We start from the raw sequence: 27,000 nt of genomic DNA on the forward strand, positions 1-27,000 counted from the left end.
TATACTTTAAATATAATTCAGCAATCCACTCCTGGGCATTTACTGTAGAGAAATAAAAACTTATATTGACACAAAAACATTGACATAAATATTCACAGCATCTCTATTTATAATAGTCTGAGTGTGAAAACAGTGGGTAAATGGTTAAGCTGGTGTATCCATAGAATGGGATACTACTCGCAATAAAAGGAAACGACCTATTGCTACATCCAACAACTTGGATGAATCTTAAAGGCAGTGTGCTGAGTGAAGGAAGCAGTCTTGAAAGATTGCATACTGTATCATTCCATTTATAGGAGGAGCCTCAAAAGGACAAAACTATAGGAACAATGAAGAGATCAATAGTTGCCAGGGGTTACAACTGGGGGGAGGATTTGACCGCAAGGAGACAGTCCAAAGAAATTTATTGAGTTGATGAAATTGCTGTTTTCTGATTGCAGTGATGTTTATATGAAAGTCAACAACTGTCAAAATTCATAGAAATGTATGCCCAAAATGTCCATTTTAATGTATATAAATTTAAAAATAAAATGTAAAATATTTTTAAAATACAATACCTATTTCTAATAAAAACACTTGGTAATTTATAAATACTGTTTTTTTTGAGACAGGGTCTTGCTCTGTCTCCCAGGTTGGAGTGCAGTAGTGCCATCACAGCTGATTGCAGCCTCAACCTCCCAGGTTCAAGCAATCCTCCTGCCTCAGCCTCCTGAGTAGCTGGGACTACAGGTGCACACCACCATGCCCAGCTAACTTTTTCATTTTGTTTTTAGTAGAAATAAGGTCTTGCTAAGTTGCTCAGGCTGGACTTAAACTCCTGAGCTCAAGTAATCCTTCCACCTTGGCCTCCCAAAGTGCTGGGATTACAGTATGAGCCACCATGACCGGCCTTCTTGTGTTTATAAACACTGAAGCACTAGAAACTTGCTAAAGGCTCAAACCTAAGGATCTCTGATTTTTTTTTTTTTTTTTTTTGAGACAAAGTTTTGCTCTGATGCCCAAGCTGGCGTGTAGTAAGCAGATCATAGCTTACTGCAGCCTTGATCTCCTGGGCTCAAGTGTTCCTCCCATCTTAGCTTCTCAAGTAGCTGAGACTACACGTGCACCATCACACTTGGCTGATCTTTTATTTTTTGTAGAGACAGGGTTCTCACTATGTTACTGAGGCTGGTCTCGAACTCCTGGGCTCATGCAATCCCCCTGCATCAGCCTCTCAAAGTGCTGGGACTACAGGTGTGAGCCACTGCACACAGACAAGGATCTCTGATTTTGTCTTCTGTTCTTAAACACCCTCCACAGGTGTTATCATTCATGGCTTTGATTGTAATCTACACATCAATTATTCCCCAACATAAATCCCACCCTCCAAATCTCTCTCCTAAAATCCACACTGATATACTCAATTGCTATTTAATATTCCCATTTGATTGTTTCCAGGTGCCTCAAACTCAATGTATTCAAGTTGATGGGTTTTTTTTTATTTGTTTGTTTTGTTTTGTTTTGTTTTTCCCAACAAATCTGTCACTTCTCTTGTTCAGTGACAGTAATACCAACCAAATTGCCTGAGCCAGTCATCTGGAAGTTGGTTCTTTGCTGTTATTATCCTCACTCATCCCTGAAGTAAGAGAACTAAGTCTTGGAGAAGCTAAGTAACTTTTCCCAAAGGTCAGCTAGTAAATTCTTTAAGCATTAAAATTCTTACCTCTGAGGCAATAAAATTCTTACCTTTGAGAGGACAGTAACCTCTTCCTCCCTGCCCCTTAACCCCTATCGGATCAATCATTAAGTCCTGTTGATTCCAACTCCTCAATACCTTTCTGGACCCCAGATCCTACAGTAAAAGGTAGTTTACAGATGTCTATGGCACCCTGGCACCCTGGCCTTTCCTGAAGCAGCACCGTCATGAAACTGCCATCTGTTCTCCTACCATCTGCAAATCTAAGTCGTGACTCTGGGTGGCTGCCTATTGTGTTTTACCCTGGAAATAGATCTGGCTCTTTCTCCACCTTCCATTTTTATTATCACATCAGATAATTTTGACTGTGGCTGCCTTAATCTGGAGTGTCAGAATCTGATTAAAAGTCCAGCCAGATTCTTAAGTGCAAACCGTATTTCAGAAGTGACTGGGTGGATCCTCCACCCCATCCCCATCTGTCCCAGCAGAGTGAGATCACCACATACCATTCATCCATTCCTCCGACTTGATACTGAACTCATAGGCTGTCGACCACAGTTGCTCATAAGGTACTTTGTTTGTCAGCATGGTCTGCAGAAGAGGGTAAGTACTCTTCTCCTTTTCCAATAGCTCTTCCTCCTTATTGATCAACTGCAAGGCAAAAGGAGATGCTGTTTATGGGATGGGTTGTTCTCCTAAGCCCTCGAAGACACCAGGGCAAATTCCTCAGTGCCTTGAAAACCAAGTGGAGGGAAATGCTTATTCATCTGGAGGGTAAGAGAGGAAACTAAAGCATGAACTCAAGCAAGAATGTCCCTCTGCCACCTCCAAGGACCTTGGCAGCTGAGGTCTGTCTGGTTGAAACTGTAGGATAATCAGCTACTTGCCCTATCATCTCTGTTTCCACTCTATGACAGCCATATCTCCATTTTCATAATTTTCATATGTACTTTAGCTACATATATGATGTTACCTCCTTGTACTGACTTGCCTCAGAGGTAAGAATTTCAATGGTTAAAGAACTTACTAGCTGATCTTTGGGGACAGTTACTTAGCTTCTCCAAGACTTAGTTCTCTTACTTCAGGGATAAGTGAGGATAATAACAGTACCTATCCCAAAGATGTGTTACAGGCATTAAGTGAAATATTACATATGAAGCTCTTGACCATTGCTAAGCACATAATAAATGCTCAATATATGTGAACAATTACCTTACTATAATTTCTTCTTTGGGTGCTCAGTAACTAATAAAGGGAAAAGTCTGGTGTCATGAAGGGATACGGGAAAAGGTAGTTGAAAGTACCAGTGATCCAGGTGTGGTGGTTCACGCCTGTAATCCCAGCACTTTGGGAGATTGAGGCAGGTGGATCACTTGGGGTCAGGAGTTCAAGACCAGCCTGGCCAACATGGCAAAACTCTCTCTCTATTAAAAATACAAAAAATGAGCTGGGCATGGTGGCACACACCTGTAATCCCAGCTACTTGGAAGGCTGAGGCAGGAGAATCACTTGAACACAGGAGGTGGAGGTTGCAGTGAGATGAGGTCACATTACTGCACTCCAGCCTGGGCAACAGAGTGAGACCTTGTCTCAAAAAAAAAAAAAAAGAAAAGAAAAAAGAAAGTACCAATGAAAGAACTGGCCAATGAGTTAACCAATACTATCCACCTAGTAGATGCTATTAGGAAATAGGAAATTCACAACCAAGGATCAGAACCAATAGACCAGTACAGCGTCATAAGTCCCCATCTCAAGATCCCAAACCTCAAACTCTGCAAACGCCTGATTTAGGTTCTTCGAAAGCTCATTAAGCTTTTCAACATTGTGCTTCATTTCTTCTGCAGTCATCACTTCGCGCTTCCTAAAACTTTCCAGTTCTCTGTGGTAGCCCTCAAGTCTCGACTCAAATTCTGAGCATCTGAAAATAAAGACAGCCTGGTCACCTTTGGACTTTGCATTTTGTGCACTTTCAAAACATCAGCACTGCTTGCCCATATTTACGCCTGCAGAGAATTTGATCAGTTACCTGCAGATTTCCTCCCCCAATCCTCCCCACTCCATCTTTCTCTCTCTCTCTCAAGATAAATGAAGATGAAAAAATAAGTTAAACTACCTATAAGACCACCTCCCAGAAATGGAGCTGTTGTGAGCCTATTGGTGGTTAAACATTTCCAGGTATTTTCCTGTACAGGTAAATACGTATAAGATATATGTACACATATACATACTGTTTATTCATTCAGCCATTAGACATTTATTATTGAGTGCCTAATATATTCTATAACTGCCCTAGGCATCAGGAATATATTTGTGAAGTATGCTATTAAGTTCTCTACCTTCATGGAGCTTGTATTTTAACTGAGGGAGACCTAGACAATAGACATGGATGGATGGATGGATGGATGGATGGATAGATGGATGGATGGATGAATGGATGGATGGTTGGATGAACGGATGAATAGATCCATAGACAGGACAAACAATAAAATATTTCTGTTAGTAATAAATGCTCTGAAGAAAATAAAATAGGGCAGAATGACTAGCAGACGGAAGTGGAGGGCTACTGTAGCTAGAGTGATCAGCAGAGACCTTTCCAGAGATTTATCGACTTCATCCATATTATCAACAAACCAGGTCTCAATGAGAACTGCTCCCTTTTTCTAATGAGGTAGAATAATATAGTGTGAAGTGGACAGGGTCTTGAGACAAACAAGCTAGCTTCAAATTCCCACCTTGCCACTTAGTAGCTATGTAGTCTTGGGAAAGTCACTTAAACTATCTGTGCCTTGGGTAGATAAAACAAGGATAGAAAAAATATCAGCTCAATAGTTAAAGGCAACGAGAACAACAACAACAAAAAAAGCTCAGAATTGAGCCTGGTATACAATAGTCAATACATAAGTGTTTGCTCACATTCACTAAAATGTAAACTCTATAAATACAGTTGATTTTTAGTTATTTATTTATTTTTACCCAGCTCTGTTCAAGGAAATAAATATGTTTCTTGTTTCCTTAATTCCTTGTTGTGTCTTCAGCAGTTAGACCAACTGATGCACAGCAAATAATCAATACTCTTTGAACAAATAAGGGAACTTTTAATTGAGATCAGCTATAGTGACATTTCATAAATTTGGTTATCCTAAGAATGCTTAATTCTGTTATGGCAGTTTTAATGTTGCTTTTTTCTTAAACACGATTTAGAGAATTAATTTTCAAATGGTTTGAGTCTCTCTCTCTCTCTCTCTCTTTCTCTCTCTCTTTTCTTTCTGGAGTGCAGTGGCACAATCTTGGCTCATTGCAACCTCTGCCTCCCGGTTTCAAGTTTCTCCAGCCTCAGCCTCCCAAGTAGCTGAGATTATAGGTGCCCGCCACCACGCCCAGCTAATTTTTGTATTTTTCATAGAGATGCAGTTTCACCATGTTGGCCAGGCTAGTCTCAAACTCCTGACCTCAGGTGATTCACCCACCTTGGCCTCCCAAAGTGCTGGGATTACAAGCATGAGCCACATATTCCGGCCTCCATTCCTTTTCTCAGCTTTTTATTTTTGTTTTGTAATAAGCTGTAATTTTAGACTCTGGTCAGTGTTCATTTTCAAGAATATCCTTAGTGTAAAAATGTTTCATTCATTCACTCATTAAAATGGTGAACATCCACTATAAGCAAGGAACCATGTTCTATCTGAATCCTTAGGCTTTGGTGAAACACAATGTCGGGTGCTCTCCCTAAGTAAGACATCTTCCCTTCTTCCTCCAGGGTGCCAAAGTGTTTTCCTTTGCCCTTTTATGGCAGAGAGCAGCAGCTCACATCCCTGAGTCATCCATCGTGTAAATTTCATATAACTTCCAGAACCACGGAACCTACCACTGAGTTGGATGAAATGATGGGGGAGAGAGGCAACGCTTATTATTCTTCTGTTGCACATGCAATTAGGTGCTGCTAAGTGCCTTTTCACATCATTAAATTCTTTTTGAAGCTCCAAATACTATACTCACATAGAAATCTCTGATGAAAGCAGTTTTGAATTCCTCCCAGAGGGCAACTGCATGTAAGCTCAGTGATTACCTTAAAATATTACTACTATTATTGTTTCTAATTTCTTATAATTGCTAAGTACATTATAGTTTCCAAAGTACTATCATGTCCCCGCAACACACACACATACAAACAACTGCTCCTCGACTTACAATGGGGTTACATCCCTATAAACCTATTGTAATTTGAAAATACTGGAAATTAAAAGTTCATTTAACACACCTAACCTACTGAACATCAGAGCTTAGCCTAGCCTACCTTAAATGCACTCAGAACACTCACATTAGTCCACAGTTATCATCTAAGACAAAGCCTGTTTTATAATAAAGTGTTGACTATCCCACGTAACTTATTGTATACTGTACTGAAAGTGAAAAACAGAATGGTTGTATGGGTACTCAAAGTATCACTTTCACACCATCAGAAAGTCAAAGAATCATAAGTTGAACCATTGTAAGTCAGTGACCAGCTGTGTCTATGTGTGTGTGTATATATGTAAATTCCATAAATGTTTCACATAAATAAATTCCAATACATATATATCCCAATATATTATATTCCATAGAATAATACAATCATTAGCAAATGGTAGGCACTCAGGAAATTAGGTTGAATAAGAGTTGTATTTGGGGGACCATTTAGAGCATAAGGGGAGAATTCTGGCAGGAAATAGAATTCACTCCCATGTTCAAAGAAAGACACTTTAAGGATTACTTGTAGGGGTGAGATATGGATAGGATATAGGAACAAATAGCAGACAGTGAGGCACCCAGAGACTAGCATCAGAGGGAAGCCATTAAGACTCCCCGGCTGGGGACAATGGAAAACTGGAACCATGGAGGAGGCACTGACATCAGAAGGATGCAGCTACTGCCTCTGAGCCCCAGGGCCAGGCAGGGAGGGAGAGGAGGAAAAGCTCGCTAGCTACTCTCCCACCTCCTGCAGGGCTCCATGGACAGGATCCAGCCCGGATCCAACAGACAAGAGAATCCAACACTGCAGATTGGGCATCACCTTCCAGGCGCAGAGCTGGAGGGTGGGGTAGGGACAGCAAATGGAGAATAATCAGCAAGGAACCCCAAAATCATTAATGTGGACTGGGAAAATAAAGCCAGGTTTCTTGCAGAGGAAGCAAGATTGTTTTCACATGAGATGGATGGATGCATGAATATGGCTTAATCCACCTCACAGGCTGTTCTCAGGATTAATGCAACATGATGGATATAAGGATTTAAAGGTTCACTGAAGAGAGGGCTGTGTCCAGGGCTGCCCTGCTGAGCCTCTTCTAGAGCCGCCCTCTGCTGGCCCCTGCTGTTAAGAGCTGGGGAACCAGTGGATGAGATCAAGCTGAGAGTCATCCCTCAGAAGGAGACAAGAACACTCTCCTCCTGTCATCATAATTGACAATTGTTCCCATTCCTCACAGAGCCACTCCTCACTCCTCCTAACTTCAACAGCATTTACTGTCTCTAATTGGTCTTGTGGTAATATTCTAAAATCATGCATGCAAAATTGATGGCTTGGGAGTTGAGAAGCATTTTTCTCCCCACAGAGGTCCCTGTTCAAAGGGAGAAGGAAGCTGATAGTTTTGGAATTCCTACCACGTGCTGTTTACCACCTAAGCGCAATCTCAGATCATCTCATTTCATCCTTCAGCACCATGAGGGAGGGACTGATTCTATCCCGTTCTCCAGATGAGGGGCACAGAGGCTCACAAAGATGAAGGAGCTTGCTTCTGTTTATTTATCTAACAAAAAAAGTGATTTTGCCACCCAAGTCGTAAGTTTACTTATATAACAAACCTGCACATGTACTCCTGAACCTAAAATAAAAGTTAAACTATATTAAAAAGCAAATACAGAAATTGCTGGGGGAAAATGATTTTACTTTCTGGTTAGATATAAAAAAGTGGTAGATACATAGAGTGGATACTACTCAGCCATAAAAAGAATGAATTAACGGCATCTGCATGGATTGGAGACTATTATTCTTTTTTTTTTTTTTTTTTTTTGAGACAGAATGTTGCTCTGTCACCAGGCTGGTTTCAGCATGTTGGTCAGGATGGTCTCGATCTCTTGACCTCATGATCCGCCCGCCTTGGCCTCCCAAAGTGCTGAGATTACAGGCATGAGCCACTACGCCCAGCCAGGAGACTATTATTCTAAGTGAAGTAACTCAGGAATGGAAAACCAAACATCGTATGTTCTCACTCATAAGTGGGAGCTAAACTATGAGGATGCAAAGGCATAAGAATGATACAATGGACTTTGGGGACTCCAGGGAAAGGGTGGGAGGGGGGTGAGGGATACAAGACTACAAATTGGGTTCAGTGTATACTGCTCAGGTGATGGGTACATGAAAATCTCAGAAATCACCACTAAAGAACTTACTCATGTAACCAAATACCACCTGTTTCCCAAAAACCTATGGAAAAAAAATCAGTTCCATAGAAGAGGGTGTAGAGGGTGTGTGTGGGGGGAGATGGGAGGCAGGGTGGGGGAGTTGGGAGGTATATGGGAATTCTTTGTACTTTCTGCTCAATTTTGCTGTGAATCTAAAACTGCTCTAAAACATAGTCTATTAATTTAAAAAGAAATCAATTCCTTCCATCAGGCTAAGTTCTGGGCTCCAGGGCCACTATCCGTTAAGGTGGAGGCAGGAAAATACACACACACTCACAAACACACACATTCACAAACACACACACACAAATTTTTTGCACTCCCTGGGGAGCACACTTAGGCCACATTTTCCAGGTAGCAACTACATGGGTTGACCCTTCAGCCAAAACTCTCCCATTTGGTGTAGAAATCCCTGCTTTTATCTATTCTTGTCCTTTCTTGTAAGTATTTGCAGGAATTGTGGCAGCTCAAGTTGGGAGTGGGAGTTTCTTATGTGAAGGGGACAGGGTAATTGATATGAATCTGCAGGTCATAATCAAAACATGAACCTGAAATGGGTGTGTGTGTGTGTGTGTGTGTGTGTGTGTGTAAAACCATGTCCATGGTACTGGCCCACTTTACTTGACATTATTGGATTTGTCAGTATGTCTATATTTTCTATGTCGCTGGATTAAAATCCTTATTTAGCAGCCAAACACACATATATGTCTAGAATAGAGCATAGCACATCATGGAAATCCACAATAAATACCAACTGAATTGACAAATAATGAGTGAATAAGTGATTACAGCCACATTAGCTCTGAACAAGACCAGCTGCAAAATAGGCAATTTCTCAGCCCCCCTGCCATGGCTTTATTATCTCTGTCTTGATATCTTACAGATCTGTTGTCTCCAATGTAAGGCTGACAATTTCACTATTATTATTGGGGAGGCTGTTATAATATGCCACTAGTTTTGCCTTTTTCTCTCTGCACCACCAAATTCCAATTATTCAAGGCAGGAAGGGAAGACATTAGCAGAGGTTATTACAGTGAAGCAGTCTTAAAGAAAACATCCCTCAGTGGGAAACCAAAGGAAATGCCTTCTCCACCAATTGTTTTCAGACTTTGCCCACACATTGCCATGGAGTGGGGTGGGGGATGGCTTAGACAGAACCAGGAATCTGCAGCATGGGTGAAGAAGTCAGGTCTCATTTCCAAAACAATCCCAGACTCTCCCAGTACCTTTTAATCAGATCCATTTCTGCCTGATCCCTCTTGTGAAGGAGCAAGTTCCGGCTGTTTTCAAAGATATCTTCAATCTGGTCTGGCCAGAGGAACAGAGTGCTGTTCAATTTGATGTCCTCATCTGCAAAACACATACTGTCTGCTCCAGGACACTGTTTAGCATAGGTCGGGTCAGCATGTGGCGAATTAATTAGACAGAACAAGAGGTCAACAGGAGTGGTGTGGGGGTGGCAATGAACACATGGATGAGTGACAGGGACGTTTGTTGAGCACTTACTAAGGGCCAGGCTAGAAGGTAGATGATATTATCATCCTTGTTTGCACAGATGGCAAACACAGCCATTGAGCCTAGTGGTCAAGGTTACACTGCTAGAAGGCAGCAGGGAGGAATTCAAATCCAGGTTTAATTCCAAAGCCTACATTCTAACCTCTCTGCTTGACTGCCTTCCTAGGCTAGGTCTGAGTCAAGTCAGAAACCCAGGCTGATGCTCTGGTTCCACAGTTCAAACTATTTCACTTCATCTGCATGTCGGTTTCCCTTTAGGTTAAATGGCAGTCATGGTATCAAAGCCAAATGCCCGACCCATTTTATGACTCTGGTCAATTAAAATGTCCACCCTGGATTTCCTTTGTGAATTTCGGGAGGCAGAGCCCACAGTGAGAGTCCACGGTGTATCCAGGGGTCGAGGGCACAGCTCGTGAACATGCAGGTGGATGGTTAGGGAACCACTTTTCACTCCCGGTCCCCATCTCTCCCTCCCATCAACCTCCCCCTGACATCCATACATTGTGAACACCAAGTAATTCACAGGTATTTTCAGATAGAAAATGGCTTGTCGAGAGGTTATTAACTTTTCCTTCAGAATCTGCTTCTCACTTTAAAAATCTAACTTGGCCCAACAAACTTTCAAGGAGCCCCGACTATTTTTTTCCTTTTACAATATGCAGGAGCATGAAGTAAAGCGTCTCAGCCTCTTCAAAAGTGGGATTGATGAAGATTACAGATGGGGGGCCGGGGGCTGTGGCTCATGCCTATAATCCCAGTACATTGGGAGGTCGAGGCAGGCAGATCACTTGAGGCCAGGAGTTCAAGACTAGCCTGGCCAACATGGAGAAACCCTGTCTCTACTGAAAATACAAAAATTAGTTGGGCGTGGTGGCGCGTGCCTATAATTCCAGCTACTTGGGAGGCTGAGGCACGAGAACTGATGGACCCTGAGAGGCAGAGGTTGCGGTGAACCAAGGGTGGCACTGCACTACAGCCTGGGTGACAGAGCAAGACTCTGTCTCGACAAAAAAAAAAAAAAGAAAAATATTACAGATAGGTAAAATCTACTCATTTAAAAAAATGATTCTGCATTTGGAAGTGACTTTTCCGGGAACACCAGACACAGATGCCAAGACAGGGATCTAAGAACTGGAGGTCGGCCAGGCGCCATGGCTCACGCTTGTAATCCCAGCACTTGGGAGGCTGAGGCGGGTGGATCATGAAGTCAAGAGATAGAGACCATCCTGGCCAACATGGTGAAACCCCGTCTCTACTAAAAATACAAAAATTAGCTGGGCGTGGTGTCACGTGCCTGTAGTCCCAGCTACTTGGGAGGCTGAGGCAGGAGAATTGCTTGAACCCGGGAGGCGGAAGTTACAGTGAGCTGAGATCACGCCACTGTACTCCAACCTGGTGACAGAGTGAGACTCTATCTAAAAAAAAAAAAAAAAAAAAAAAAAGAACTGGAAGTCAAGTATCTATCTATGTCTCCTTTGTGTCTAATAAGATTCCTTTTGTGTAATTCAAATTACTGTGGATATGAGTATAAAATTCGTGCCTCTAACATATGGGGGCACTTGAAAGGCAGCTCTCCTGATATTTAGTGGTAGAATTCATATAACTATCCTTTTGCTCAACACTTTACCCCTAAATATATAAATACATATAGACTATTTGAAATGTTATATATACAAATATAAAATATACATATAGGTATGCATTTTGATGGTCACACATGGCATTGGACTTACACGGCAAGTCTGCATAGTCCATCAGGAACTCCAGCCGTTCACTTGCGTCTCTAAGTTGCCTCCTGAGTTTGAACACAGTGACAGCACTGGATTTCTTTAGGAATTCAATGAGGAGTACCAGTTCCTTAGTGTTGGCAGGAACCTCACTGACTTTGTCTGCGATGTGGCTGTACTGATTACAAATGCTACAGAAAAGAAACAGCCATTGTTATCATCATCATCATCACCATCATCACCATCTAAAATGACTTTCTTGTAAGACTCCATGCTCAAAATACATAATTCCTATTTGAAAAAAAAGAAATTTTTTTTTTAAATTTTTTCCCTGCCTGCAAATCCTTGATGGATAATATTCACATGTACACTAAACTCCAGGAATAATAGCAGTTGTAATGATAATAATACCTGTTATGTATTAAGCCATTATGAAGTGCCATACCCCATTCTAATCATTTACATAGATTAACTCATTTAATCCTCACAACAATTCTAAGAGGTAGATACTACTATTATCTATACTTTATAATGGAAGAAAGTGACTCTGAGCAACATTATCGAAAGCAACATGGTATGTAGGTGTCAGAGCCAAGATCTAAACCTGGGTTAATTGACTCCAAAGCTCATACTCTTAACAAATACACCATACTACCTCTCATACACAGAACCTAGATTTAGACCAAAACACCACCACCACCAGCAGCAATTCCTCACACTTTGTGTTGAAATAGAGCACTAAATTAATTTTTAATCTTTTTTTTTTTTTTTTGAGACAGAGTCTTGCTCTGTCACCCAGGCTGGATTACAGTGGTATGATATCTCAGCTCACTGCAAACTCTGCTTCCCGGGCTCAAGCAATTCTCCTGCCTCAGCCTCCCGAGTAGCTGGGATTAAAGGTGCCTGCCACCATACCCGGCTAATTTTTGTATTTTAAGTAGAGATGGGGTTTTGCCATGTTGGCCAGGCTGGTCTTGAACTCCTGACCTCAGGTGATCTGCCTGCCTTGGCCTCCTAAAGTGCTGGGATTACAAGCATGAGTCACCACACCTGGCCTTAATCATTGCTTTTAACAGAACAACAGTAAGTTTATCCTCATGGGCTACAGGTAATCCCTCGTGGCAGAGAAAATGTTCCATTACTGGGACTACCAGGTCTAACTGGCCACTTTTCAAACATAAGACTGAAAAATGATGTTATTATACAGATAATTTGAATATGCTCTAATTTATGCAAAGGCAAATGACCGACGGTCTTGGCATCTTAACTACAATTAGAAGCAAATTATCCGCAGTACGTCCACTCCTAGCACAGAGTGGCCCTCAACAAATGTTAGCAATGATATCACATTTTTGTTATTATTACTTGATCATGACATTTTTTTTTTTTCTTTTTTGAGATGGAGTCTTGCTCTGTCACCCAGGCTGGTATGCAGTGGCGTGATCTCAGCTTACCACAACCTCCGCCTCCCAGGTTCAAGCAATTCTCTGCCTCAGCCTCCCTAGTAGCTGGGATTACAGGCACCGCCCACCCCCCCACCCCACAACCACACCCGGCTAATTTTTGTATTTTTAGTAGAGACGGGGTTTCACCATCTTGACCAGACTGGTCTTGAACTCCTGACCTCACGATCCACCCGCCTCGGCCTCCCAAAGTGCTGGGATTACAGGCGTCAGCCACTACGCCCAGCCCTGTTGATATTATTTTTAAGGCAGACAGAAACTTCAGAAGTCAGCCACCAACCTGGAGTTCAGCTGCCAACCTGGGGTGTCTGCATTCTTAGATATTCCTAGGTTCAGAATGAGGCTCTTATTTTCACTTATATTAAAAAGACCTAAAGACATTATACATTTATTTGGATAAGGATGAATGCACTGATCAACTAAGGCACCATGTTGCTTTGATTTGACAGGAACAAATGGATGACTGCTTAAGGGAAAAAAATGCATGGCTCAAACTTTCCAAAGAAAGTCTCCAAGTAGGCCTGGTGTGGAGGCTCACACCTGTAATCCCAGCAGTTTGGGAAGCTGAAGTGGGAGGATTGCTTGAGCTGGGGAGTTTGAGACCAGCCTGGGCAACATGGCAAAACTCCATCACTACAAAAAATGCAAAAATTAGCCAGGTGTAGTGGTGAGCATCTGTAGTCCCAGCTACTTCGGGGGCTGAGGCAGGAGGATGGCTTGAGCCCAGGAGGTCGAGGCTGCAGTAAGCTTTGATCATGCCACTGCACTCCAGTCTGGGCAACAGAGTAAGACTCTGTCTCAATTTTTAAAAAAGTGTCCGAGTAGTGTGAAGGCTGAAAACCTTTTGCTGTCCTCGTCCCAAACCCATATCCTATAGGCAAAGAAACTGAAGATCCAGGCTGGGTGCGGTGGCTCACACCTGTAATCTTAGCACTTTGGGAGGCCAAGGCAGGTGGATCACCTGAGGTCAGGAGTTTGAGACTAGGCTGACCAACATGGTGAAACCCTGTCTCTACTAAAAATACAAAACATCAGCCTGGTGTGGTGGCACACGCCTGTAATCCCAGCTACTCGGGAGGCCGAGGCTGGTGAATCACTTGAATCTGGGAGGAAGAGGTTGCAGTGAGCAAAGATCATGCCACTGCACTCCAGCCTGAACAACAGAGCGAGACTCTGTCTCAAAAAAAAAAAAAAAAAAAAAAAAGAAAAGAAAAGAAAACAGATAAAAAAAGAAAAGAAAAGAAAAAGAGAAACTGAAGATCCAAGAGGCAAGGCCAGCTATCCTGGCTCCAAAACCAAGAATCTGACTTCTTCATCAATGAATGAGAAAGCTGCTTGCACATGGATTTTGAGGTCAAAATGGGTTAATTCCCAGATATGCCACTGCCTAACCTGTCAGAGTCTCAGTGTCTTCATCAACACGATGGGGAAGATAATGAACAACCTCTTAGGGCTGTTATGAGTTCCTGATTAGATCCATTCTGTGCAGGGTACTTATATGGTGCCTAGATTATACCATGTGCTGGGAAGATGGTCACTAGTATTATTATTAATTTGCTGATGATTTTCTGATATGTATTTTGTAAAACTTAGAGTACTATAAAATGCTAAAATTACACATATATGAATAATATAGTATACAATATAATATTACTAGTGGTGATTATTACTAAATCATTTTATTTTACATTTATTTATTTTGAAGTAGGGTCTTGCTCTGTGGCCCAGGCTGGAGTGCAGCGCCTCAATCGTAACTCACTGCAGCCTTGACCTCCTGAGCTCAAGTGATCCTCCTGCCTCAACTTGTACATATCTCTCTTTTTTTTTCTTTTTTTTGAGACAGAGTCTTATTCTGATGCACAGGCTGGAGTGCAGTGGTGTGAACATGGTTCATTGCAGCCTCAACTTCTGGGGCTCAAGTGATCCTCTCGCCTCAGCCTCTTGAGTAGCTGGGACCACAGGCACATGAAACTATGCCTGGCTAATTTCTTAATTTTTATTTTTGTAGAGATGGTGTCTTCCCATGTTGCCCAGGCTGGTCTTGAACTCCTGGGCTCAAGCAATCCTCCTGCCTCCACCTCCCAAAGTAAACCCAATCTCATGCTGGGACTATAGACGTGAGCCATGGCACCTGGCCACTAAATCATTTTAGTTTATAGTTTAAAGTGCTTTGAGGAAGAGAGCTAGGATAACATGGAATAACCATTTTCTAACCTTCAAATAGAGACACAGTAGAAGGCAGTTGCCATCTCAGTCAAGCATTCATTACCTCTTTCTGTAACAACACCTATGTATTATCGGGGACCCCCACCCCTTTCAGTTCATGTGGTTTAGGTGGGGTTGACACCCACCCCAGAGATGGGAACACCCAGCCAGATCTAAGCCATTCTCTTGGCCAGTGTTTGATTCAGTGTTCTACAAACAACCCAAGTCAGGCCAACCTCACATGGGCCAGGACTTCTCCCAGGATGATAGACAAAGAAACTTCTTGCCTCCTCTGGATAGGAAGCCGGGAGGATGTAAGCCTGGAGCTGTGGAAGCCCATAAACTGGAGATAACCTGTTAGAGAATGGAGCCAACGTGGAGGAAAGCCAAGCAGAGACAGGGGAATTGCATCCTAATTGCAGCATTGAGGGCCTGAAGCTAGAAACCCTAAACTTTTCAACATGTGGGCCGCAAATTTCCTTTTCAACAAGCTAGTCTGTTTGAGCTTCTATCCATTACAACCAAAAACATCTTGTCTAACACATAGTTATCAGTAAAATAAAGGCATAATATAGAGTTTAAGATTGAACCGTGGAAACAAACATGGTGGCTCACACCTGTAGTCCCAAGAGACTTAGGAGGCTGAGGCAGGGGGATCACTTGAGCCCAGGAGGTCAAGGCTGCCATGAGCTATGATCACACCACTTCTGCACGCCAGCCTAGGGGACAGAACAAGACCATGTCTCTAAAAAAAGAAAGAAAAATGATATGCAAATACAGGCAGGAGGATCGCTTGAATCTAGGAATTTGAGGCTACAGTGCACTATGACTGTACCTGTGAATAGCCACTACAATCTAGCTTGGACAACATAGCAAGACCCTGTCTCTGAAAACAATTAGAAAATTAGCCAGCCATGATGGTGAATGCCTATAGTTCCAGCTACTCAGGAGGCTGAGGCAAAAGGATTGCTTGAGCCCAGGAGTTCGAGGCTACAATGAGCTATGATCAGGCCACTGCACTCCAGACAGAGTGAAACCTCCTTTTGAAAAAGAAAAAGATTGAACAACAGAATTCCCGGACCCATACAGCAGAATTCTGCCTAGGAGTGATTCTAAGGAAAATGCACCTGTAAGCACTTTGTGTTTCAAAATATGTGCTAGATGGACAGTGAGAAGGGCCTGTGACCTCAGACAGACAAGCCCAGGAAGCGGTTTGCATTCTCCTGAATTTGCCTGCAAGAAGACAAAAGCTTCAGGATCAGAGACAAACTGCTAACAAATGCTCTCCACCCGCCTACTACAACCCCCATGTCGCTTTCTCTTGACTGTTCACCTCCTAGCCTGAACCTGAATTCCTCACTACCCTTACTTAGGGGCAGAAAAAACTTAGACTAGAAAATAATCTGTTCATTGCTGGAAGGTGCAAGTTCTGGTCACTTTTTCAGCTCCAGTTGGTGCCAAATACCATTGCTATTTGTCTGCACAGAATTACAATACCTGGTATTGGTGTCTCGGTTTACATCCACTTGGAATTGAATCAGATGGTCTTTAAGATTTTGAGCTCGCTCACAGAGATCATAATTTAGGGCTGTAGCGTCAAGGCAGAACATGGCTAAAGGCACGGTGATGTGCATGGATGCAATTTCATTTCTCCGTTTCTTTATGGCATTGATCTTCTGCAGAAAGGAGCACATTCAGTAGCTTGATTTGCCTTTGAGCCTCTCCCACTTGCCCCCAGCCTAACCCCTGGCCAACCCTAGTCCAATGCTGAGCACGGTCTATGCACCAAAGAGACACTAACTGCTCATTGGATTGTCTGCAGCACATGTCACCAAAGTATAAAATTTCAAGTGGCATTTCCTACCGTCACAAAATCATCAATGTCGTGATTTTCTTTCAGGAATGCAGCGATGTTTTGCTCTGCCGTGTTATCCAATAAGTCATCATACTTTTTGTAGACATTTAAATATCTTCCATATTGAAGAGTGTGAAATCAAACACACAAATACAAGTCAACCAAACCAGATGAGTCAGAGTGGCAAATGAAGACATAGTAGCATTTTAAAAAATTTAGCCCAAGCCAGGAAAGAGAACTATAATGTGGCAAAAGTTTCATTAAACAGAGAACTCAGAATTTTGGCTCTGAATTTCAGTTTCACCACTTCCTAGCAGCGTAAACTTAGACAAAATATTTCACTTTTTCAAGAATGTGTTTGTATTAGTCCATTTTCATACTGCTGATAGAGACATACTCGAGACTGGGAAGAAAAAGAGGTTTAATTGGACTTACAGTTCCACATGGCTGGGGAGGCCTCAGAATCATGGCGGGAGGCAAAAAGACACTTCTTACATGGCAGTGGCAAGAGAAAATGAGGAAGAAGCAAAAGTGGAAACCCCTGATAAACCATCAGATCTCGTTAGACTTATTCACTATCATGAGAATAGCACAGGACAAAACGGCCACCATGGTTCAATGACCTCCCCCTGCGTCTTTCCCACAATACGTGGGAATTCTAGGAGATACAATTCAAATTGAGATTTGGTGGGGACACAGCCAAACCATATCATTCTGTCCCTGGCCCCTCCAAATCTCATGTCCTCACATTTAAAACCAACCACACATTCCCATGCTGCCCAAGACCATGGGAACCCACCTCTTGCATCAATATAACCTGGATGTGAGACCTGGAGTCAAAGGAGATCATTTTGGAGCTTTAAAGTTTGACTGCCCCACTGGATTTTGGACTTGCATGGGCCCTGTACCCCTTTGTTTTAGCCAATTTCTCCCATTTGGAATGGCTTTATTTACCCAATACCTGTACCCCCATTGTATCTAGGAAGTAACTAACTTGCTTTTGATTTTACAGGCTCATAGGCAGAAGGGACTTGCCTTGTCTCAGATGAGACTTTGCACTGTGGACTTTTGGGTTGGTGCTGAAATGAGTTGAGATTTTGGGGGACTAATGGGAAGGCATGGTTGGATTTGAAATGTGAGGACATGAGATTTGGAGGGGCCAGGGGCAAAATGATATGGTTTGGCTGTGTCTCCACCAAATCTCAACTTGAATTGTATCTCCCAGAATTCCCACTTGTTGTGGGAGGGACCCAGGGGGAGGCAGTTGAATCATAGGGCTGGGTTTTTCCCATGTTATTCTCATGATAGTGAATAAGTCTGGTGAGATCTGATGGGTTTATCAGGGGTTTCCGCTTTTGCTTCTTCCTCATTATCTCTTCTGGCAACACCTACACAAACATACCCAGGATTAATACTTTGTATCCCTCAATCCAATCAAGTTGACACTCAGTATTAACCATCACAGGTGCCTTGAATTTTATTTTATTATTTTTTTTGAGATAGACTCTCACTGTCACCCAGGCTGGAGTGCAGTGCTGTGATCTCAGCTCACTGCAATCTCCTCCTCCCAGCTTCAAGTGATTCTCCTGCCTCAGCCTCTGGAGTAGCTGAGATTACAGGCATGTGCCACCACACCCAACTAATTTAGGTATTTTTAGTAGAGACAGAATTTTGTCATGTTGGCCAGGCTGCTCTCGAATCCCTGGCCTCAAGTCATTTGCCCACCTTGGGCTCCCAAAGTGCTAGGATTACAGGCATGCATCACCAGGCTGGGCCCAGTGTCTTTAATTTTAAGTGGAAATGATCATTAACACCTCATAGGATTATTGTAATGCTTAACTGTAATAAAGTATACACAAATGAATTAATGCTGTGCCTGACATACAGTGAATGTGCAACAAATATTACGATAGTCCCTCCTTACCCTTGGGGATATGTTCCAAGACCCCCATTGAATGCCTGAAACCGCAGATAGTACTGAACCCTTTATATACTGTTTTTTCCTATACACATATATGTATTTATGATAAAGTTTAATTTATAAATTAGGCACAGCAAAAGATTAACAATAACTGAAAATAAAATAGAACATATAACAATATAATGTAAAAATAAAAGTTATATGAATGTGGTCTCTTTCTCTGTTTTTCTCAAAATATCTTGATATTTTCCAACCTTAGTTGACCTCGGGTAGCTGTAATTGCAGAAAGCAAAACCACAGACAAAGGGGACACCTGTGATTCCTATCCCTTCTTCAAGCTCCAAAATTCTATGCCTAAATCTTAAGATGAAAATCTAGGACTAATTAACCTAAAATCTATTAAATAAAATCAAAATTTTCTCTGCCTGTAATCAAATGACACAAAAATGGCTGGACAGGTTTCCCCAAAATTGGAGGATGTGTTTGGGATGGTCTGGTTTAAAATAAGTTTGAATTAAAATAAAGATGATAGTGAGTAAGCAGAATTAACTTTGTGGGACTCAGTGGCATGCTTCCAAGAGTTGACCAACAGTTTAGAGACTCTGAAACTGAGATGCAATGAAAAATCCGTGGAACTGTCAATCCAGAAAGACAAACAACCCCATCAAAAAGTGGGCGAAGGATATGAACAGACACTTCTCAAAAGAAGACATTTATGCAGCCAAAAGACACATGAAAAAATGCTCATCATCACTGGCCATCAGAGAAATGCAAATCAAAACCACAATGAGATACTATCTCACACCAGTTAGAATGGCGATCATTAAAAAGTCAGGAAACAACAGGTGCTGGAGAGGATGTGGAGAAATAGGAACACTTTCACACTGTTGGTGGGACTGTAAACTGGTTCAACCATTGTGGAAGACAGTGTGGCGATTCCTCAGGGATCTAGAACTAGAAATACCATTTGACCCAGCCATCCCATTACTGAGTATATACCCGAAGGATTATAAATCATGCTGCTATAAAGACACATGCACATGTATGTTTATTGTGGCACTATTCACAATAGCAAAGACTTGGAACCAACCCAAATGTCCATCAATGATAAATTGGATTAAGAAAATGTGGCACATATACACCATGGAATACTATGCAGCCATAAAAAATGATGAGTTCATGTCCTTTGTAGGGACATGGATGAAATTGGAAATCATCATTCTCAGTAAACTATCGCAAGAACAAAAAACCAAACACCGCATATTCTCACTCATAGGTGGGAATTGAACAATGAGAACACTTGGACACAGGAAGGGGAACATCACACACCGGGACCTGTCGTGGGGTGGGGGGAGCGGGGAGGGATAGCATTAGGAGATATACCTAATGTAAATGACAAGTTAATGGGTGCAGCACACCAACATGGCACAGGTACACATATGTAACAAACCTGCACGTTGTGCACATGTAACCTAGAACTTTAAGTATAATTTAAAAAAAAAAAAAAGAAAAAGAAAAGAAAGACAAAATGTGCCAGGCAAGGAGGCTCACACCTGTAATTCCAGCACTTTGGGAGGCCGAGGTGAGTGGATCACCTAAGGTCAGGAGTTTGAAACCATCCTGGCCAACATAGTGAAACCTTGTGTTTACCAAAAATATAAAAATTGGCTGGGCGTGGTGGCGCATGCCTGTAGTCCCAACTACTTGGGAGGCTGAGGCAGGAGAATTGCCTGAACCCAGGAGGTGGAGGTTGCAGTGAGCTGAGATCATGCCACTATACTCCAGCCTGGGTGACAGAGCGAGACGCCATCTCAAAAAATAATAAAATAAAATAAAATAAAATAAAATAAAATAACTGTGTGTCTAAGATTCCATGAACAGGGAAAACAGAGGTTTCAAATAGAATCTCTCAAATCAAATTCACAAGGGCAGGGCTTCCAAATATGAGGCCACGATTTTTTGACTAGGTTAGCAGTTGTTCTCAACTGGTGGGGACTTTTGGCCACGCCTGAAGACATTCTTGGCTGTCACAACCAAGGGATTCCTGCTGGCATGCATAATTCCTACAAGGATTCTGCTAAACAGACCACAACGCACAGGACAGCCCCCACAACAGAATTTTCCAGTCAAAAATGTCAATAGAGCTGCAGTCCAAAAACTCTGGGTTAGCATGACCAAATCTCTTGGTTTGCCTGGGACAGTCCAGGTTTACACCTGCTGTCCCACGGTAATTGTTAATAACATTCTTTTCACTCGTAAAGTGTCTCACTTTGGAAGCTACTTACAGGATCACCCTAACTAGTGTGATATGGTTTGGCTGTGTCCCCACCCAAATTTCATCTTGAATTGTAGTTCCCATAATCCCCACGTGTTGTGGGAAGGACTCGGTGGGAGGTAATTTAATCATGAGAGCGGTTACCCTCATGCTGTTCCTGTGACAGTAAGTTCTCACGAGATCTGATGGTTTATAAGAAGCTTTTCCCTCCCCCTTTTGCTCAGCACTTCCCCTTCCTGCTGCGATGAGAAGATGGATGTGTTTGTTTCCCCTTCTGCCAGGATTGTAAGTTTCCTGAGGCCACCCCAGACCTGCAGAATTGTGAGTCAGTTAAGCCTCTTTCTTTTGTAAGTTACTTGGTCTCAAGCATGTCTTCATTAGCAGCGTGAGAACGGACTATACATAGTGACTGCTCACGTGTGCAACTGTGAGATGTTTTACAGTGTGACGATTAAAGGGCATGGCCTGTGGGTTCAGATAACTGATTCTCAATCCCCAAATCCAAAAAGTTCTGAAAACAGACAGTTGCCTCAAAATTCACTTGGTAGCAAAAGTTGGCCTAAACGGATATGAGGCTATTATGTGACTACTTACAGGTTTCCCTGCAGAAATACCAACATGTTGCCCCAGACCTCACAGAAACTGCAGGATAATATATGATATATGCATTATGTTACTTTTATATAACCCAGAAATTTTGAAGTGCCAAAACCCATCTGGCTTCACAACTATCAGATAATGGAGGTGGATCTGTAATTGAATTTGAATCCTGGCTCTCCTAACTATTTGCTATGTAACACTGGGACAGTTAGAGTTTCCTCACTTGTAAAGTGGGAATAAATAGTAATACTCATGTAAGTATTGGCTATTCTTACTATGTATGTGTTCAGGTGTTTGGGAACAGGAATAGCTTATTGGATGAGAGTTAAGAACACCAAATCAATGCCAAAAAGCTACGTAGCTAATAAATTTATAACTCAACTTACTTGCAGGGGCCAACTTGATTTTTCTGAAATACCTTGAAAGTTTGAATCAAAAAATCAGAAACAAGTTTTTCTTCTGCGTTAACAGTTCCAAGGATCAGATTATATCCTTTCAGCTCTGGGAACAGGACAGATTCCACCTGAAGAGTAAACACCACTTTTGCATGTTGCAAGACTTAAGAAGGGAGATGGTACCCAAATGCAAAGCCTCCTCTAATGCACTCATTTCCAAGGATGCCAGCTGCATTTTTATTCTATTTCCTCTTAGATAGTGCTGGAATCAGCCTGCTGTTTCCTCTACCTCTGTTCTCTCTCCTTTCCTTCTTGCCTGGATTACTCATCTTTCAAATCCCTGACATTTCAAGGGGCTTGTCCTTTGAGAGTCCCCCTTGTCCCGCTCCCCGCTCCACCACCCTCCAGTGGATGTTGGTTTCCCTGTTTCAGGCTCATCTTCTGAACTTTTCCTGCTTAGCACTCATCACAACTGCAATTAGATGAATGTGTAATGAGATGTTCTAGGTGTGTCACGGAATACAAATTCCATGAAGGCCTGGATCATATTTGACTTCTTCACTGTTATATCCCCAGGGCCTAGCAAAAGCTTGGCACTTAGTAAGTGCTCAAAAAATACTGGGTGAGTCAATCAATACTATCGTACTGCTCCCCTCCTCCCCTACTACCCGGTTTTCCTAATGAAAATTCTGGAGACATGGATTCTAATTCTGAATCTGCCACTGATGGACAATGTGACCTTAGGTAAACTACTTCTCTTGTGGGGTTTTTTTTTTTTTTTTTTTTTTTTTGAGACAGAGTCTCACTCTATGGCCCAGGCTGGAGTGCAGTGGCGTGATCTGGGCTCATTGCTACCTCTGCCTCCTAGGCTCAAGCGATTCTCCTGCCTCAGCCTCCCGAGTAGCTGGGATTACAGGCATGCACCACCGTACCCAGCTAATTTTTGTATTTTTAGTGGAGACAGGGCTTCACCATGTAGGCCAGGCTTGTCTTAAACCTCAAGCAACCCACCCACCTCAGCCTCACAAAGTGCTGTGATTACAGGCATGAGGCACCACATCTGGCCTAAACTACTTCTCTGAATCCCCATTTTCTCATCTGTAAAAAAAGAAGAGATGTACTAGATTCTCCTCTAAGCCCAGGGAAAACAAAAAGCTATGGCTTTATGGTCATGAGGCACTGAAAGTTTCTTCTGAGAGAATTCATACTCTCTCACTTCTTTTTTTTTTTAAAGAGATGGTCTCACTCTGTCACCCAGGCTGGAGTGCAGTGGCACCATCATAGCTCCTATGCTATATGACTCCTAAGCTCAAGCAGTTTTCCTCCCTCAGCCTCCTGAGTAGCTGGAGCGACAGGTGCCTGCGACCATGCCTAATTTTCTTATTTTTATTTTTATTTTTGTACAGACAGGGGCTCTCTCTATGTTGCCCAGGTTGGTCTTGAACTGGTGGTCTGGCTTCACAGCTTTCAGAAAATGGAGGTAGACCTGTAATTGTATATGAATCCTGGCCCTTGGCTCAGCCTCCAAAAGTATTGAGATGGCAGGCATGAGTCTCCACGTCTAGTCACTCTAACTCCCTCATGGCACGTGTGTGTCTCTGAGAATGTTCTCACTTGCATGACTCATGCAGGCTGCAAAGTTCCTGCCTGGGACCCATTGTCTTCCATTGTCCTCTCTGCTAAGAAAGCTTTTAGTGGCTGGTCTCAGAAAAGGTCTTCAGAGTGCTTCAGTGAGTTACATGGGTTATATGCCTTTGATGGAAACGCATCAATTTAGAAAGGGGGAAAATCAAGTGCAAATGATCTTTGTCTTCTTTGGCCAATCCAAAGGTTTTGAAACCAGTGGAGGAGCAACTTCTTTGCTGCAGCCATACTACAGACAGCTGCCAAAGGCAATGAGATGGAGGGACTGGCACTGGTCAATGCGTGAATGAAATGGTTTAGGGCAGCACAATTGGTGCCCCCAGGCCATGTGACAGATCACAAGTGGGCAGGATAATGGATTGTCTCATGGGAAGAAGTCTTCAAACTTAAGAGGATGAAATACCTCTTGCTGCTCTTTCAATGTGGTTGATTCTCTCATGCCCTGTAGAGCAGTCTGTGAAATGGAGTCAAGAACAATCGAATTCGGCTGGGTGTGGTGGCTCACACCTATAATCCCCACACTTTGGGAGGCCAAGGCAGGCAGATCGCTTGAGCTCACGAGTTCAAGACCAGCCTGGGCAACATGGCAGAACCCTGTCTCTACAAAATACAAAAATAAGCCAGGCATGGTGGTGTACACCTGTTATCCCAGCTACTTGGGAGGCTGAGATGGGAGGATGGCTTGAGTCCGGGAGGTAAAGGTTGCCTCCCGGGCTCAAGCAGAAAAAAAAAATCTTTTTTTTTTTTTTTTTTGAGATGGAGTTTCACTCTTGTTGCCCATGCTGGAGTGCAATGGCGCAATCTAGGCTCACTGTAACCTCCACCTACTGGGTTCAAGTGATTCTCCTGCCTTGGCCTCCCGAGTAGCTGGGACTACAGGCACCCGCCACCACGCCCAGCTAATTTTTTGTATTTTTAGTAGAGATGGGGTTTCACCATGTTGGCCAGGCTGGTATTGAACTCCTGACCTCAGGTGATCCACCCATCTCGGCCTCCCAAAGTGCTGGGATTACAGGTGTGAGCCACTGTGCCCAGCCCCTTTAATAATTCTTTCTCACAAATATGCTTTCCTGCTTTCTTTCTGTGTCTTGAATAATGCTATTTACTCTATTTTCAAAAGTCTCTTGTTAGCTTTTCCCTACCAACTTTTTTTTTTTTTTTTTGACAGAGTCTCACTCTGTTGCCCAGGCTGGAGTGCAATGGTGCAATCATAGCTCACTGCAACCTTGAACTTCTGGGCTCAAGTGATCCTCCTGCCTCAGCCTCCTGAGTAGCTGGGACTACAGATGTGTGCCACCACACCCAGCTAATTTAATTTTGTAGAGATGAGGTCTTGCTATACTGCCCAGGGTGATATTGAACTCCTGGCCTCAAGCAATCTTCCTGCTTCTCGACCTCCCAAAGCACTAAAATTATAGGTGTGAGCCACACTTGACCTTAACTAACTTTTAAAATTCTTTTTAAACCATATATACGGCAGATCTTGCAGTGAGTGAAGGTAACGCCCGCCAGTTGCCATTCTTAAAGATTTTTCTTAGTCAACCTGCAGAACTATGTTTTTAAGTCTTCACTAACCAGTTCAGAGATAAAACAGTCTGACGGGCTTAAGGAGGAAGCTAGGGCTGTGGGTGTCGCTAGATGGGGAACTCAGAGTCTGCGTTGTTTTTCCTTCTTGTCTGGTAAAGTCATTGGTATTCACATAGGCCTTGTTTTCAAACCTGGTACAAACCGTGTCTTCTTGGCATTGTAATTCATCAAATGTAGTACCGGCTCTGGTACCTGCCATTGCGGTGGCAGCCGCGTGCATGCTGAGCTCTCCTGGCTCAGCTGCTTTCACACATTGCCGATCAGCAGCAGCAGCAGTGAAGGAGAGCTTAAGTGGTATGTATTTCAGCTGTCCCCATACATAGTCATCCAAATTACAGGGTCTTCTCTTCCATTTCCTTCCTAGGGATACTTGTAGGAGATCTTCCCACTGTTTCTTCCCCTCCCACACACCCAGTTTTAATGGAGCACTTAGAACCCTGTAAGTACCGGATTGCAAAGAGAAGAGTGCTTGGGCCTCCTTGCACTGCAACCTTGAACTTCTGGGCATTCATTTCACATAAGCAAGCCCATGTGAAGCATACATAATGTATGGAGAGAGTGAGAAGGTGGAAGGGTGAGGGAGCTAGCCAGCAAGACCCCACAGATCCCTTCCCTATATGGAACTGGACAATGGCCCTTTGGTCATACAAACCAATCAGAGGGAGCTAGGAAAAGATGGAGCTAAAAGGAGTTACATCCATGTGCATGATCCCGTCTAGTAATAAAAGTTTGTTAATAAGTGTCTTGAATTTAATTAGTAACTCTACCCTGGAAAGCAAACTGGAAAGGGCTTGGGCCAAGAAGGGAAGGGTTATTCTCTCTAGAAGCCTACAGTGGCTAAAACATAACAAACCAACAAACAAACAAGCACACAGACAAGTGAAACTTCAAACTGAAATTGAAAAAAAGTTCTTGGCAAGTTAATGGCAATTGATTCATGATGGATTATTAACCCACGGATATGGCTTGGGACCTATCCGATTCATTGAAGTTGACATCATGGAGGACACTATACTCTCTCACAAAGTAGGTCTTTTTTTTTTTCTTTTTTCTTTTTTTTTTTTTTGGAGATGGAGTCTCGCTCTGTCGCCCAGGCAGGAGTGCAGTGGCACCATCTCAGCTCACTGAAACCTCTGCCTCCTGGGTTCAAGTGATTCTCCTACAAAGCAGCTCTTCATGCCCTTGTTAGAAGCACAATTCTGGGCTGCGTGAATATTTCTTTATGGTCCAAATCATCTGTCTGGGGTCAAGGGGTTATATTCAGGATATATCTCCAAAGTGAAGCTCCCTTAACTGAATATCCCAGCGACCTGACTTGTACAACCTCTTTCAATACATTTTATTCACTAAGTGAAAAAATCATGCAAATGAATGATAAAGTGACTACTATACCTTGGGGATCCCATTAGAGTTCTTAATAATTTCCAGGAAAGAGTCACGTATTAATTCCCAGCAGCCATCAAAAGATGGATTGAAGACAATATTGGGTTCACTGACTTCAAGTTTGATCATGATTAGCTGAGGTATGAAAAACTTCATCTCTTGGTAGGGCTCCTTAAAATCATTCCCATCCTTCAGGAGACATAAGGTAGGGCAAGTGTTACAAAATTGGGCCTTCCAAAATGAAGGGAGTGAATTTTACACATTCATAGAACTACATGAGGATCAGAAAAGGCAATGAAGGGCATCATACACTGTTTATA

At 42.6% G+C, this 27,000-nt stretch overlaps 1 protein-coding gene across 1 annotated transcript in view; it reads right to left on the reverse strand.

The window, feature by feature from the left end:
• DNAH3 (dynein axonemal heavy chain 3) overlaps nucleotides 1–27,000 on the reverse strand; it is a 218,456-nt gene that overhangs the window by 156,157 nt on the left and 35,299 nt on the right. Inside the window, exons 10-18 of the mRNA XM_054533552.1 lie at nucleotides 26,690–26,869; nucleotides 25,490–25,604; nucleotides 22,058–22,172; nucleotides 16,885–16,990; nucleotides 16,518–16,696; nucleotides 11,359–11,543; nucleotides 9,337–9,460; nucleotides 3,440–3,593; nucleotides 2,182–2,326 (exon numbers count right to left, since the gene is read on the reverse strand). Coding sequence (XP_054389527.1) covers nucleotides 2,182–2,326; nucleotides 3,440–3,593; nucleotides 9,337–9,460; nucleotides 11,359–11,543; nucleotides 16,518–16,696; nucleotides 16,885–16,990; nucleotides 22,058–22,172; nucleotides 25,490–25,604; nucleotides 26,690–26,869 — 1,303 coding nt within the window. The remainder of the gene's footprint in view (nucleotides 1–2,181; nucleotides 2,327–3,439; nucleotides 3,594–9,336; nucleotides 9,461–11,358; nucleotides 11,544–16,517; nucleotides 16,697–16,884; nucleotides 16,991–22,057; nucleotides 22,173–25,489; nucleotides 25,605–26,689; nucleotides 26,870–27,000) is intronic.

This window comes from Pongo abelii, chromosome 18 (genome assembly GCF_028885655.2).
Source record: "Pongo abelii isolate AG06213 chromosome 18, NHGRI_mPonAbe1-v2.0_pri, whole genome shotgun sequence".
Taxonomy (NCBI): domain Eukaryota; kingdom Metazoa; phylum Chordata; class Mammalia; order Primates; family Hominidae; genus Pongo; species Pongo abelii.